The sequence below is a fragment of the Schistocerca piceifrons genome, chromosome X (genome assembly GCF_021461385.2).
Source record: "Schistocerca piceifrons isolate TAMUIC-IGC-003096 chromosome X, iqSchPice1.1, whole genome shotgun sequence".
Taxonomy (NCBI): Eukaryota; Metazoa; Arthropoda; class Insecta; order Orthoptera; family Acrididae; genus Schistocerca; species Schistocerca piceifrons.
This window is the reverse complement of record NC_060149.1, coordinates 756,187,476-756,201,825: the sequence shown is the minus strand read 5'-3', so window position 1 is coordinate 756,201,825 and position 14,350 is coordinate 756,187,476. Positions and strand designations below refer to the sequence as shown.

General features: G+C 45.8%; 1 protein-coding gene across 4 annotated transcripts in view; it reads right to left on the bottom strand.

The window, feature by feature from the left end:
* Positions 1 to 2,197: 2,197 nt before the first annotated feature.
* Positions 2,198 to 14,350, bottom strand: part of LOC124721230 (retinol dehydrogenase 13-like) — a 218,733-nt gene continuing 206,580 nt past the window's right edge. For all 4 annotated transcript variants that reach the window (XM_047246088.1, XM_047246086.1, XM_047246087.1 and 1 more), the window contains one exon: positions 2,198 to 2,752. In XM_047246088.1, the coding sequence (XP_047102044.1) occupies positions 2,614 to 2,752 (139 nt within the window). In that variant the 3' untranslated portion in view covers positions 2,198 to 2,613. The remainder of the gene's footprint in view (positions 2,753 to 14,350) is intronic.

Below are 14,350 nucleotides of genomic sequence, written 5' to 3'. Positions count from 1 at the left end.
GTGCGGACCAGTAGCTTGCGGTGTCGCGTACTATGACGAGTAAAAAATAACGAGAAGTCAGTGAAAGATGGAAATATAAATTACTTAATAATATGTTTACATATCTTCACTTGTCACACATATTGATTCGTGTAATGCTTTGTTACAGAGTCGGAGCACTACGAATCAGGTCCTCTCGAGAAAGGGTTCTAAATGGAGAGGTAACAGAGACGATAAGGACTATTCTGAATGTGCAAACAACTATGAGTGTTTGTTTTAGGTTTAATACCTCATATGAAACTTATCTTAAATCTAGCAGCTTTTCTGTGTTTATAAAAAGACATAAGATAACCACAGAAAAGGAGATTATATTTTTCACGGGCGCAGTTTATGATAGTTGCTAAGGTCCATTACCATGTTTGCTCACTATATGTATGTGCATGAAGGCCGTCTTGCATTCTGGAATGTATAGTATAATACACACACACACACACACACACACACACACACACACACACACACATTCACAGAGGGCGAGAGAGAGAGAGAGAGAGGTGAAGCTTCGAGAACATACATTCACCGAGGAGTCAAGCAGTATATTGCTCCGTCCTACCTATATCTCGCGAAGAGACCATGAGGATAAAATCAGAGAGATTAGAGGCCACACAGACGCATACCGACAATCCTTCTTTCCACGAACAATACGAGACTGGATTAGAAGGGAGAACCGATAGAGGTACTCAAGGTACCCTCCGCCACACACCGTCAGGTGGCTTGCGGAGTATGGATGTAGATGTAGACAAACGGAGAGCGCAGATTCGTAATTAAAAACGCTACTATAAAAAGGTGGCTAAGAACAGTTTCATGTACAGAACAATAATATTTACAGTAAGTGTTAACTGTGGGGACTCATCTTAATTAGTAAAGCAAAATTACGAATCTTGGAACTGGTTGATTTTAAAAATGTTGATATAAGAGGTAACATTTAATATAGCATAATTTTATTATTAGTCTGCAACTCACGATCTAGTGGCTAGCGTTGCTGTCTCTGGATCACGGGGTCCAGGGTTCGATTCCCAGCCGGGTTGCGGATTTTCTCTGCCTGGGGACTGGGTGTTTGTGTTGTTCTCATCATGTCATCATCATCATTCGTGAAAGTGGCGAGGTTGGACTGTGTAAAGATTGGGACTTTGCACGGGCGCTGACGACCGCGCAGTTGAGCGCCCCACAAACCAAACGTCATCATGATATTATTAATTTTTACTCTATTTGGGAAATGCATGCTTCATACATATATACGTTTTTTATTCTTTTCTTTATGGTACACGTATCGCAAGCGAAACTTTGGAATAACTGACAGAAAATAAAATGTATGTCGATAGCCGACAATAATGTACCTACTGGGCAAACAGATAAGGCAGGACATATGTTACTGTTAATGCAAACGATGAGAAACTTCATTAATTCATGAAATGATGGTTAAGGCCGCTAGTGGCAAATTTCTACGGCGAGACTGCATATTGAAGCTTGTCCATAGCTAAAATAAATCCCGTTAAGTTGCAGGAAATTTTGTTGTGTAGTGGCTTAAGAATGTAGAGTTAAAACAAATATTAAAAGTCGTTACTTGTACGAGTAGTAGCGTCTTCTGAAAACTCATGTCGCAAACAATTTCTGAACCGACCTCGTATTTGGCACTTGCATCTGCTTGACGAATTGGTATTCGTAGGATAGTCATTTATCAGCGTGACGTGAATGTTTTGTTTAATAAACATTCTCGCTCATTTCGCACATTGATGACATCGTTTGCTCGTCTGATGATTAAATCCACAATCTGAACGCCAAGAGTCTTGTCTCTTCAGCGCAGATGTGCTGGTGGAGAGGTAACTTAATCGCTAGAGCAATTCTGACTGTATGAAAGACCGTTACTTACGTGTGTCATGGTTGAGTTCATATATGAAACTTATCGTGTAAGTAGTAGATTCTCTGTGTACAGTATAAGACACTCCCTTTTTATTAGAAACAGGTAGATACAGTTAAGCAACATCGCTCGATCTCTGTTGCATACGCAAATAGCAGGTGACGTTAATTTGATGTAAAAATGCAGGTCGATTAATATTGTCTCGCTATACGTTATTACCTAATAGGAATGGAAGGGAGAGAGTGGGAGGGAGGGAGGGAGGGAGGGAGGGAGGGAGGGAGGGAGAGAGAGAGAGAGAGAGAGAGAGAGAGAGAGAGAGAGAGAGAGAGAGGGTTTTTTCGTAAGAAAGCCTATACAGTTTATACTGGAGGTACAGAGAAGTGTCGGCTTTCTGTTCCTGACACACACCCACACACACACACACACACACACACACACACACACACATGGACGCCTTTCCTCCACTTATCCTCGATCATATATGCACAACCTTTGGACTGTAAATCCTTTACCGTAAAATACTGTTTATGGTCGGCTTACGGATGAGTTCCGATTTCGGTTACTGAATTGTGTGCTCTTACTCCCTTATCTCGTGACAGAGGAAGTCCCTTCATCCCGAAAGCTAGAATGAGGACGGTTTTCCGCCTGTTTGCCGATGTTTCATCACTAGCTGTGTGACGGTGTGAGAGCTGAGTAAGAGTCAATTGCAGAAGCGCTCAGAAGGGCTGCGAGCCGTCAGGCGCGGTGCACGGGTCCCACTCTTTGAGGCCGACGAGTCGCGCACTTTCCTCCCACAGGCGACGCGCCGTCTCCCCGTCCCGAGCTCGCCTCGACGGCATCCTCCGTTGGCAGTCGCTGGAAAAAACTCATCTCGTCAACACTCAGCTGGACACACGCATACTCAGAATACCTCAGTTAACACTGAGGTGACAAGCGTCAGGAGGGAGCGATATACACACATAGGGTGAAAAGTATTTAAACTGACAAACTCTGGGAAGTTGTAGGGGACATCAAAACAAATATTTTTCCTGTTGAGTACATAGTTCCGCGTAGTCAGCGCGTACACAACTTTCCCACTAGAGCGCGCCTCGCTAAGCACAACAGCGCAGGCGCAGCGCTCGTCTGTCTCCGCACTACGAGATGGCGCTGCCTTAGAGACGGACCAAATTCTGCTTCCGCTGATCCGCGTATTAATATGTAACGCAGCCAATGAGATCGCTGCTAACGTAGGACCTTTTCTCCTCGCAGATGACACTCGCGCAGTGATACCTGAACGCGCGAGTTATTACACTCCTGGAAATGGAAAAAAGAACACATTGACACCGGTGTGTCAGACCCACCATACTTGCTCCGGACACTGCGAGAGGGCTGTACAAGCAATGATCACACGCACGGCACAGCGGACACACCAGGAACCGCGGTGTTGGCCGTCGAATGGCGCTAGCTGCGCAGCATTTGTGCACCGCCGCCGTCAGTGTCAGCCAGTTTGCCGTGGCATACGGAGCTCCATCGCAGTCTTTAACACTGGTAGCATGCCGCGACAGCGTGGACGTGAACCGTATGTGCAGTTGACGGACTTTGAGCGAGGGCGTATAGTGGGCATGCGGGAGGCCGGGTGGACGTACCGCCGAATTGCTCAACACGTGGGGCGTGAGGTCTCCACAGTACATCGATGTTGTCGCCAGTGGTCGGCGGAAGGTGCACGTGCCCGTCGACCTGGGACCGGACCGCAGCGACGCACGGATGCACGCCAAGACCGTAGGATCCTACGCAGTGCCGTAGGGGACCGCACAGCCACTTCCCAGCAAATTAGGGACACTGTTGCTCCTGGGGTATCGGCGAGGACCATTCGCAACCGTCTCCATGAAGCTGGGCTACGGTCCCGCACACCGTTAGGCCGTCTTCCGCTCACGCCCCAACATCGTGCAGCCCGCCTCCAGTGGTGTCGCGACAGGCGTGAATGGAGGGACGAATGGAGACGTATCGTCTTCAGCGATGAGAGTCGCTTCTGCCTTGGTGCCAATGATGGTCGTATGCGTGTTTGGCGCCGTGCAGGTGAGCGCCACAATCAGGACTGCATACAACCGAGGCACACAGGGCCAACACCCGGCATCATGGTGTGGGGAGCGATCTCCTACACTGGCCGTACACCACTGGTGATCGTCGACGGGACACTGAATAGTGCACGGTACATCCAAACCGTCATCGAACCCATCGTTCTACCATTCCTAGACCGGCAAGGGAACTTGCTGTTCCAACAGGACAATGTACGTCCGCATGTATCCCGTGCCACCCAACGTGCTCTAGAAGGTGTAAGTCAACTACCCTGGCCAGCAAGATCTCCGGATCTGTCCCCCATTGAGCATGTTTGGGACTGGATGAAGCGTCGTCTCACGCGGTCTGCACGTCCAGCAAGAACGCTGGTCCAACTGAGGCGCCAGGTGGAAATGGCATGGCAAGCCGTTCCACAGGACTACATCCAGCATCTCTACGATCGTCTCCATGGGAGAATAGCAGCCTGCATTGCTGCGAAAGGTGGATATACACTGTACTAGTGCCGACATTGTGCATGCTCTGTTGCCTGTGTCTATGTGCCTGTGGTTCTGTCAGTGTGATCATGTGATGTATCTGACCCCAGGAATGTGTCAATAAAGTTTCCCCTTCCTGGGACAATGAATTCACGGTGTTCTTATTTCAATTTCCAGGAGTGTATAACGAGTGTACAGACCTCCGATCAGTCAGTCTGCATTTGTCTGCATTAGTCTGTACCAGTCTGCATTTGCCTGTACCAGTCTATAGTCAAGTTTCTGTCTGCACCTAAGAAGATTATCATATTCCTGTAAATAGCCATGAAGATAAATGTATAGACACTTTGTCAAGTATCAGAGATATGTGAGAATAAGATTAACGTACCAAGACCAAAGGAACCTCAGATTGTCAATTGTAAATAGCATCCAGAATCAAGTTATGTAATGTTTATGGTTGTTATTATTTTAATAAATGTGTGTGAAAATTAATCAAGTTCTTTTAAAGTTGGTCACCGTCAATCTGCTACTCTAAGCGTGTGAGTGGCATTTCTATCATCTGACCTAACAGCAGAAGATAAACACGCCACGATAAGACCACGAGACATATTGCTGACACTCGCCTACTTCGTTAGAGCGACAAGTCAAATAATCTGATGGTGTGTGCACCGAAGGTCTTACAGTACGCACACCACATTTCCCTAATGTCGTTTGTTCCTATGAGGAGTATTTAAACCGGTCGAGGAAAATTTCTCTGGCGGCGAATTAATTAAACCAACAAACACTTTTCCATTTTTTATGACCAAGAGACAACACATTAACACAACCCAATTTCAATTACGGTAGATTTTCGAAAATGCCTCCATTGACACGTAAACAGAGGTTACACCGTCGGACCATGTTCTGTCTGACAGGGGCAAATCCCCCAGGAGTATCCTGAATTGTTCCTGTTTCTGCTAATATCCGGGCAACCAGATCCTCTTCTGATGCAACAGGAGTTGCGTAAACAAGGTTGCGCATCTCTCCCCACACAAAAAAGTCCAGAGGGGACATATCTGGGGATCGAGCAGGCCATGGTACAGGACTACCTGACGTGTACATAGTTCCGCGTAGTCAGCGCGTACACAACTTTCCCACTAGAGCGCGCCCCACTAAGCACAACAGCGCAGGCGCAGCACTCGTCCGTCTCCGCACTACGAGATGGCGCTGCCTTAGAGACGGACCAAATTCTGCTTCCGCCGATCCGCGTATTAACATGTAACGCAGCCAATGAGATTGCTGCTAACGTAGAACCTTTTCTCCTCGCGGATCACACTCGCGCAGTGATACCTGAACGCGCGAAGTATTATAATGAGTGTACAGGCCTCCGATTAGTCAGTCTGCATTATTCTGCACCAGTCCGTACCAGTCTGCATTAGTCTGTACCAGTCTATAGTCAAGTTTCAGTCTGCACCTAAGAAGATTATCATATTCTTGTACATAGCCATGAAGATAAATTTATAGACACTTTTGTCAAGTATCAGAGATATGTGAGAATAAGATTAACGTACCAAGACCAAAGGAACTTCAGATTGTCAATTGTAAATAGCATCCAGAATCAAGTTAAGTAACTTTATGCTTGTTATTATTTTAATAAATGTGTGTGAAAATTAATCAAGTTCTGTTTAAAGTTGGTCACTGTCAATCTGCTACTCTAAGCGTGCGAGTGGCATTTCTATCGTCTGACCTAACGGCAGAAGATAAACACGCCTCGATAAGACCACGAGACATATTGCTGACACTCGCCTACTTCGTTAGAGCGACAAGTCAAATAATCTGATGGTGTGTGCACCGAAGGTCTTACAGTACGCACACCACACTACCTCTGCCAATCCACGTTTCTGGGAACCGTTGGTCCAGGAATCGACGCACACGACGAGTGAAATGTGCCGGCGCCCCGTCATGTTGGAACCAATGCGTTATCTTGCAGGGAGCGGGACGTCTTTCAGCAATTCTGGCAATTCTCTGGCGAGAAAATTGTAATAGTGCCTGCCGTTTAATGGCCTAGGTAGCAGATACGGCCCAAATAACCAGTCCCCAACAACACCGACCCACACATTAACGAAGAACCGCTCTTCATGAGCGCTAGTAACTGTGGCATGTGGGTTATCCTCACTCCAAACATGCGAATTGTGCATGTTGAAGACTCCCTAGGCGCTCAGTCCGGAACCGCGCGACTGCTATGGTTGCAGGTTCGAATCCTGCCTCGGGCATGGATGTGTGTGATGTCCTTAGGCTAGTTAGGTTTAAGTAGTTCTAAGTTCTAGGGGACTAATAACCAAAGATGTTAAGTCCCATAGTGCTCAGAGCCATTTGAAGACTCCATCACGTCCGAACGTTGCTTCATTGGTAAACAACACAGAGGATGGAAATGTAGGATGCATTTCACACTCTTCCAGGTACTGTGCTCTGGGTGGATAATCAACTGGTTCCAGGTTGTGGACACTCTGTAAGTGAAATGGACGTAACAATTGATCTCGAAGGACTGTTGTTACATTCGTCTGATTCGTCCCCATGTTACGTGCAATTGCACGAGTGCTGATTGAAGGATCCCACTCCACGTGCTGCAAGACAGCTTCCTCAAATTGCAGCGTCCTTACCGTGCGACGGCGTCCCTGTCCAGGTAATCTGCTAAATGACCCGGTCTCACGCAGACGTTGGTACACAGCAGCAAAGGTCGTATGATGGGGGATACGGCCATTAGGATATTGTTGTTGATAAACCCGCTGTGCAGCTCGTCCGTTGTGGTGTGCTACGTAGTACGCACCAACCATATCAGTGTACTCACTCCCGGTGTATCGTTCCATTAGTAAACAGAGACAATGCACTACTACACTGGTGGACAGCAGTTGCCTACAACGGAAGAGCGTAATACGCCCTCTTAACAACTGAAGAACGTAATACGGCTTCCATCGGTTTAATTAAGCCTCATAGGAAAAAATGACATTAGAGAAAATTATTTGTTTTGATGTCCCCTACAACCTCCCAGAGTTTGTCGCTTTAAATACTTTTCACCCTGTATACAGACGGTGGTAGCATGGCGTACGCGAGGCACAAAAGGGCAGAGAACTGGCGGAGCAGTCATTTGTACTCAGGTTATTCGCGTGAAAAGGTTTCCGCCGTGACTACAGCCGCACGACAGGAATTAACAGAATATAAACGCGAAATACACTGAAGAGCCAAAGAAACTGCTACACCTGCCTAATATCGTGTAGGGTCCCCATGAGCACGCAGAAGTGCCGCAACACGACGTGGCATGGTCTCGGCTAATGTCTGAAGTAGTGCTGGAGGGAACTGACACCATCAGTCGTCCATAAATCCGTAAGAGTACCAGGGGGTGGAGATCTCTTCTGAACAGCACGTTGCAAGGCATCATAGATATGCTCAATAATGTTCATGTATGCGGAGTTTGCTGGCCTGCGAAAGCGTTTAAACACAGAAGAGTGTTCCTGGAGCCACTCTGTAGCAATTCTGGACGTGTGGGGTATCGCATTGTCATGCTGGAATTGCCCAAGTCCGTCGGAATGCACAATGGAGATGAATGGCTGCAGGTGATCGGACAGCATGCTTACGTACGTGTCGTCAACTGTCTCAGTCGTATCTAGACGTATCAGGGGTCCCATATCACTCAAACTGCACACATCCCACACCATTGCAGAGCCTCCACCAGCTTGAACAGTTCCCTGCTGACATGCAGGATCCATGGATTCATGAGGTTGTCGCCATACCCGTACAAGTCCATCTCCTCGATACAATTTGAAACGAGACTCGTCCGACGAGGGAACATGCTTCCAGTCATCAACAGTCCAATGTCGGTGGTGACGGGCCCAGACGAGGCGTAAAGCTTTGTGTCGTGCAGACATCAAGGGTACACGGGTGGACCTTCGGCTCCGAAAGCCTGTATAGATGATGTTTCGTTGAATGATTCGCACGCTGACACTTGTTGATGGCCCAGCATTGAAATCTGCGTAAATTTGCAGAAGGGTTGCACTTTGTCACGTTGAACGATTTTCTTCAGTCGTCGTTGGTCCCGTTCTTGCAGTATCTTTTTCCAGCCGCAGTGATGTCGGAGATTTGCTGTTTTACCGGATTCCTGATATTCACGGTACATTCGTGAAATGATCGTTACGGCAAAATCCCCACATCATCACTACCTCGAAGATGCTATGTTCCATCGCTCGTGCGCCGACTATAACACCACGTTCAAACTCACTTAAATCTTGATAACCTGCCATTGTACCAGCAGTAACCGACCTAACAACTGCGCCAGACAATTGTTGTCTTATATAGGCGTTGCTGACCGCAGAGCCGTATTCTGCCTGTTTACATATCTCTGCGTTTGAATACCCATGCCTATACTAGTTTTTTTGGTGCTTCAGTGTAGTGATTGGAGCTACACGCGTGGGACATTACATTTCGTAAATCATTAGGGAATTCAATATTCCGAGATCCACAGTCTCAAGAGTGTGCCCAGAACAAAATTTCAGGCATTGCTTCTCACCACGGACAACGCAGCGGCCGACGGCCTTCACTGAACGACCGAGATCAGTGGCGTTTGCGTAGAGCTGTCAGTGCTAACAGACAATCAACACTGTGTGAAGTAACCGCAGAAATCAATGTGGGACATACGACGAACGTATCCGTTAGGACAGCGCGGCGAAATTTGGCGTTAATGGCAGGTGACGGCCAATGCGAGAGTCTTTGCTAACAGCATGACATCGCCTATCCTGGGCTCCTGACCATACTGGCTGGACCCTAGATGACTGGAAAACCGTGGCCTGGTAAGATGAGTCCCAATTTCAGTTGGTAAGAGCTGATGGTAGTTTTCGAGTGTGTCACAGACCCTAAGAGGTCATGGGCCCAAGTTGTCAACATGGCACTGTGCAAGCTGGTGGTGTCTCCATAATGGTGTAGACTGTGTTTAAATGGAATGGACTGGGTCCCCTTGTCCAACTGAACCGATCAATGACTGGAAATGGTTATGTCTGGCTACTTGGAGACCATTTGCAGCCATTCATGCACTTCATTTTCCCAAACAACTATGGAAATTTCGTGGCTGACGGTGGGCCAAGTCACCAGTTTGAAGAACGTTCTGGACAGTTCGAACGAATGATTTTGACACCCAGATCACCCGACATGAATCCCACTGAATAGTTATGGGACACAATCGACAGGTCAGATCGTGCACAAAACTCTGTGCTGGCAACACTCGCGCAATTATGGACGGCTATAGGAGCAGCATGGGCCACATCAAGGTGCTGCAGTACGCTAGGCAAAAGGAGGTTTGACATGATATTAGGAAGTATCCCATGACTTTTGTCATCTCAGTGTATTTTATGGGCAAATGATCAAAAAATTTTGATGATGGATATTGAACTCCTTCCTGAGGCATTGACAGCTTTCATAATGGGTAATATAGGTCACTTTTTCTTCTAGCGCTTTATACATGGGCATTACTATCTTTTTCAAATAGTGATGGGTATTTTATGACGAATTTCGCTAGCGTATATCTCTATTGTGAAAGTACAATAAAAAGATCTATCTCTCCGAAAACGTATCTATAAGATGAGTGGAGTTAACACCACATATTAATGTTACTGCTCGCAGTTGTACTAAGCTTACGATAGAAAAACCAATAATAACGTATTATAACAACTGCTGCGCCGTGTGCAAAACTAACCAAAAGTGAGTGAGTTTGATTTCGTAGTATTTCATTAAGTTGTAATGCAAATGACGTCAGTAGGAAGACTGGCATATTACAGACAGCAGGTTGTACCATTTTGGAGTGGCAGATTGTACAAGCTGCTGGTGAGGAGTTGAACAGTCTGCAACACAGTCGCAGTTTTTTGTACACAACGGTGTGTTGTGTAAGACATCGAGGCTTGGACTGCAAGTTGTGGTGTCAGTCACACTGTGATAAGGACTTTTAAAACAGTGGCATAATCATGTATTATCCAGTCATGGGGGCATAGGACCACAGAGTACAGATTAATCTGACCTCGCTAGTGGATTTTTTGAAAGATATCATATTCGTCATTGACTGTAGAAATTATTTATTTCACAACTGTAGTTTCGGCCCTTGGGCCATTTGCAAGTGGTAATTGATTTGTAGCGATTTACATGAATGATATTAACATTGGTAGCATTTGACATAATTTACATCATTTCACAATGTACAGAGCTTCGCACTTGTCTGATGTTACTGTATTTCCACTGCGAAAACGCCAATTTTTGAAGATGACATGTATACATATCGGAGGATTTTCAAATATGACATGTACTGAAGCAAAATCTTTTTCAGTATCATTTGAAAATGGTCCAAAGGCCGAAATTGCAGTTGTGAAATAAATAAACAATTTCTGCAGTCAATAGCGAATATGACGTCCTTCAAAAAACTCTACATGACTGTGGACCTCGACCATGAGATGTTAATCAATTACTAGTGTTGTCCATGTAGACAAAATGTGGAGATGTATGTTAAAAACTGTGTGCCACATACACAGCAGACAGAGCTGAGCCATCAGTGCATCCATGGTGAAGGTTACTGGAAGCCAGTAAACCTTTTGAATTGATTGCCATGGGCCTTTTTGGGTCTTTTAGACAGACATGAACAGGAGCCACTATGTTCTGACCATAAGGGATCATTTCTTGTATGATATAGGAATCAACAGTATCCCAAATCAGCAAGTGACACGGTAGCACAGGTAGTGGTGAATAAATGGTTACTAAAATTTAGTGTTTCAGAAATGTTAATCACTGATCTGGTCAACACTGATGAAGCAGTTGTGTCACTTATTAGATGTTCATAAGCTGAGTATAAGCTCATTACACTCACAGGCGAATGGAATAGTGGAGTGTGCACATGGAACAATAAGAAAAATGTTAAACCACTATGTGAGCAGCCACACAATGACTGGGATGCTTTATTGGCACATGTTGTCATGGCTTACAATTCAATAATCTGTGAAGGCACAGGCCCATCGTCTTATGAAGTAGTGTACATTCGCAAAATGCCGTTCACATTTGAGAGAATAAAAACCTAAGGTGGGGATAATGGTGAGCCAGAGCGAAATTTCACAAAGACACTGCGAGAGATATGGAAGCTGATACACAGAGAGAGAATACCAAGGACACTGAACGTCAGGAAGGGATTGGCAGTGAAATGCTAAGCTATTGGAGTAACGTGTGGGTCAGTGGGTAATGCTGACGAGCCCATAAACCCCAAAGGGGAAAATGAAGAAATTCGTCACCTGGTATCATTGTCCATATTAGATTACATAGATGACTTTGCCAGTCAGTGTTAAATTGTGGCTTGTGACATGTACAGTGATCATACATATCGGATGCATACTTCCTTTTCTACAACTGCAGCAAATACTTTATTTTAGTTTCACTAAACCCTGTATGAACTACAATTTTACAATAAGGCAAATGGCGTTCAGAAACGTCGAACATTTGTCGCACCAAACCCAGTATGGGCTACAATTTTACAGTAAGACAAACGGCAATCAGAAATGTCGAGCATTTGCCAATCCAAAACTCTGTGATGAGTTCTATTAATATCTCACTTAATGTTTACTTCTGCAAGACGCTTAAAAATCACATTCAACATTCCTTGAGAGGACGGTACAAAGACCACGAGAGTACTTTTTTCTTTTCAGTTTAGGTCTCTAGTCTCCAAATCAGAAATTCTATTTCTATGGTCGCTGTCAACTGCTGCAATAAAACAATGTACATAATACCAGCACAGCATTAGTTTTGACAGCCAGCTCATGACGATGTCAGTGGGGGAACTCGTCGAATGCTTGAGACAACATTCAAATCTAATGAGGCAAGCAAAAGGAGAGAATTTAATTCAAGGATGTTGTCACGATACCCTACATTCCCATAACAATATACACTGCATGGCAAAAAGGGAGAGGAGGAAGTAAAATCAAACTTCAGTTGTTGAGAGAGTATGTGATGTTATCTCAGTGATTACAAAATCGAGTCAAAATTACAAAAAAAAAAAAAAAACCACCTAGCAGTACGAACAAACTTATCAGTATGACGTTGCAGCTCGTCTCAACTGGATATATGCTTGCGGTTGGGAAGTGTGTCACAGACCTGTTGTATCCTCTCCTGAGGTAAGCTGGTCCACAACTGTTGTAACTGGTCGTTGATCCCGGGTTCCCGGGTTAGATTCCCGGCGGGGTCAGGGATTTTCTCTGCCTCGTGATGACTGGGTGTTGTGTGATGTCCTTAGGTTAGTTAGGTTTAAGTAGTTCTAAGTTCTAGGGGACTGATGACCACAGATGTTAAGTCCCATAGTGCTCAGAGCCATTTGAACCATTTTTTGGTCGTTGATGTCCTGGATACCGGCAATGGGACCGAGTCAATTTCCAAACTGGCCTCACACATGTTTTGTCTGATACAGGTTTGGGCATCTTGATGGCCACGAGAATACCTCTACATCGCGCAGACAGTTAATAGAGTTGAGTGCCACGTGTGGTCGAGCACTGTCCCCTTGAAAAATGGCAACACAATTCTGCCACATGAGAGCTCACACATGATGATACAGGATGTCCTGATGTATGATTGCACCATCAAGGTTCCCTCAGTCACTACCAGCCATGCCCTAAAGCTAAACTCTACAGCTCCCTAAACCATGAAGCCAGGCACACCACCACTGTGCCTCTCCAAAACATTGGGGGAAGTTACCTCTCGCCGTGTCGCGCCATCGCTGACGGTAGGGGCTGTCTGTGGAAGTGCAGAACCGTGATCCATTGTTGAACACAATTGCTGACGCAATTCATCAGCAGTTCATGATTCCTGGTAGGGAATATAATGGGCCTGAACAGCGTAAGCTGTTGAGTGATGGAACCGCGCGACCGCTACGATCGCAGGTTCGAATCCTGCCTTGGGCATGGATGTGTGTTATGTCCTTAGGTTAGTTAGGTTTAAGTAGTTCTAAGTTCTAGGGGACTGATGACCTCTGAAGTTAAGTCCCATAGTGCTCAGAGCCATTTGAACCATTTTCGTTGAGTGATCACCGTGAAGGACACGGAGATGCCACGTACTCGTGTGAGGCAGCTTTATCAGCACCTGACTGTCTGATTGGGGGCTCGCTGTGGATCTCCATTTGGCTGCTGGTCGTATTATGCAATAGCCAGATTTGGGAGTCGTTTGTATATGACAAGAAGACACTGTTGGACTGCGTGGGAATGGGAAGATAGACACACTCATCGTCAAGGTTCCGTTCGAACAAGCTTGGCCACCACGAGGGAGGATCGCCGTATTATATACCAGACACATTGTAACATGTACACACCATCTCCTGCCATCTGAGAACAAGTAATAGACTCCCTACAATATTCTTTGTTATCCTGAACCACTGGTCAGAGACCAATACCTGCCAGACTAGGAAGTTACTTTCCCACGTCCAGGCTGTCGTTAACACTACAACAAAAACGGATGCATTTGGTGTTTTACCACCACCGGAAATCACGGACTGGTGATGAATTGCATCCGACTGTGTTCAGAGATGTACTGCAGTTCTGTACTACCTCAGAGTATGGCATCAAAATGGGAGAAGTCCCATTCTACCATTGTTTTGGAGAGGCACTGCGGTGTTGCTGCTGGCTTCATGGTATAGGGAGACGTCTGGTATAAATTCAGGTAATGGCTGGCAGTGACTGAGGGATTCTGATGGCTCAACCTTACGTCAGGACATCCTGTGTATTCATGTAGTAGTTCTTGTGCGACTTTATTGTGGTGCCATTTCTCGGCAGGAAAATGCTCGACCACACATGGCACATCTCTCTACGAACTGTGCCTCGTGATGACTGGGTGTTGTGTGATGTCCTTAGGTTAGTTAGGTTTAAGTAGTTCTAAGTTCTAGGGGACTGAT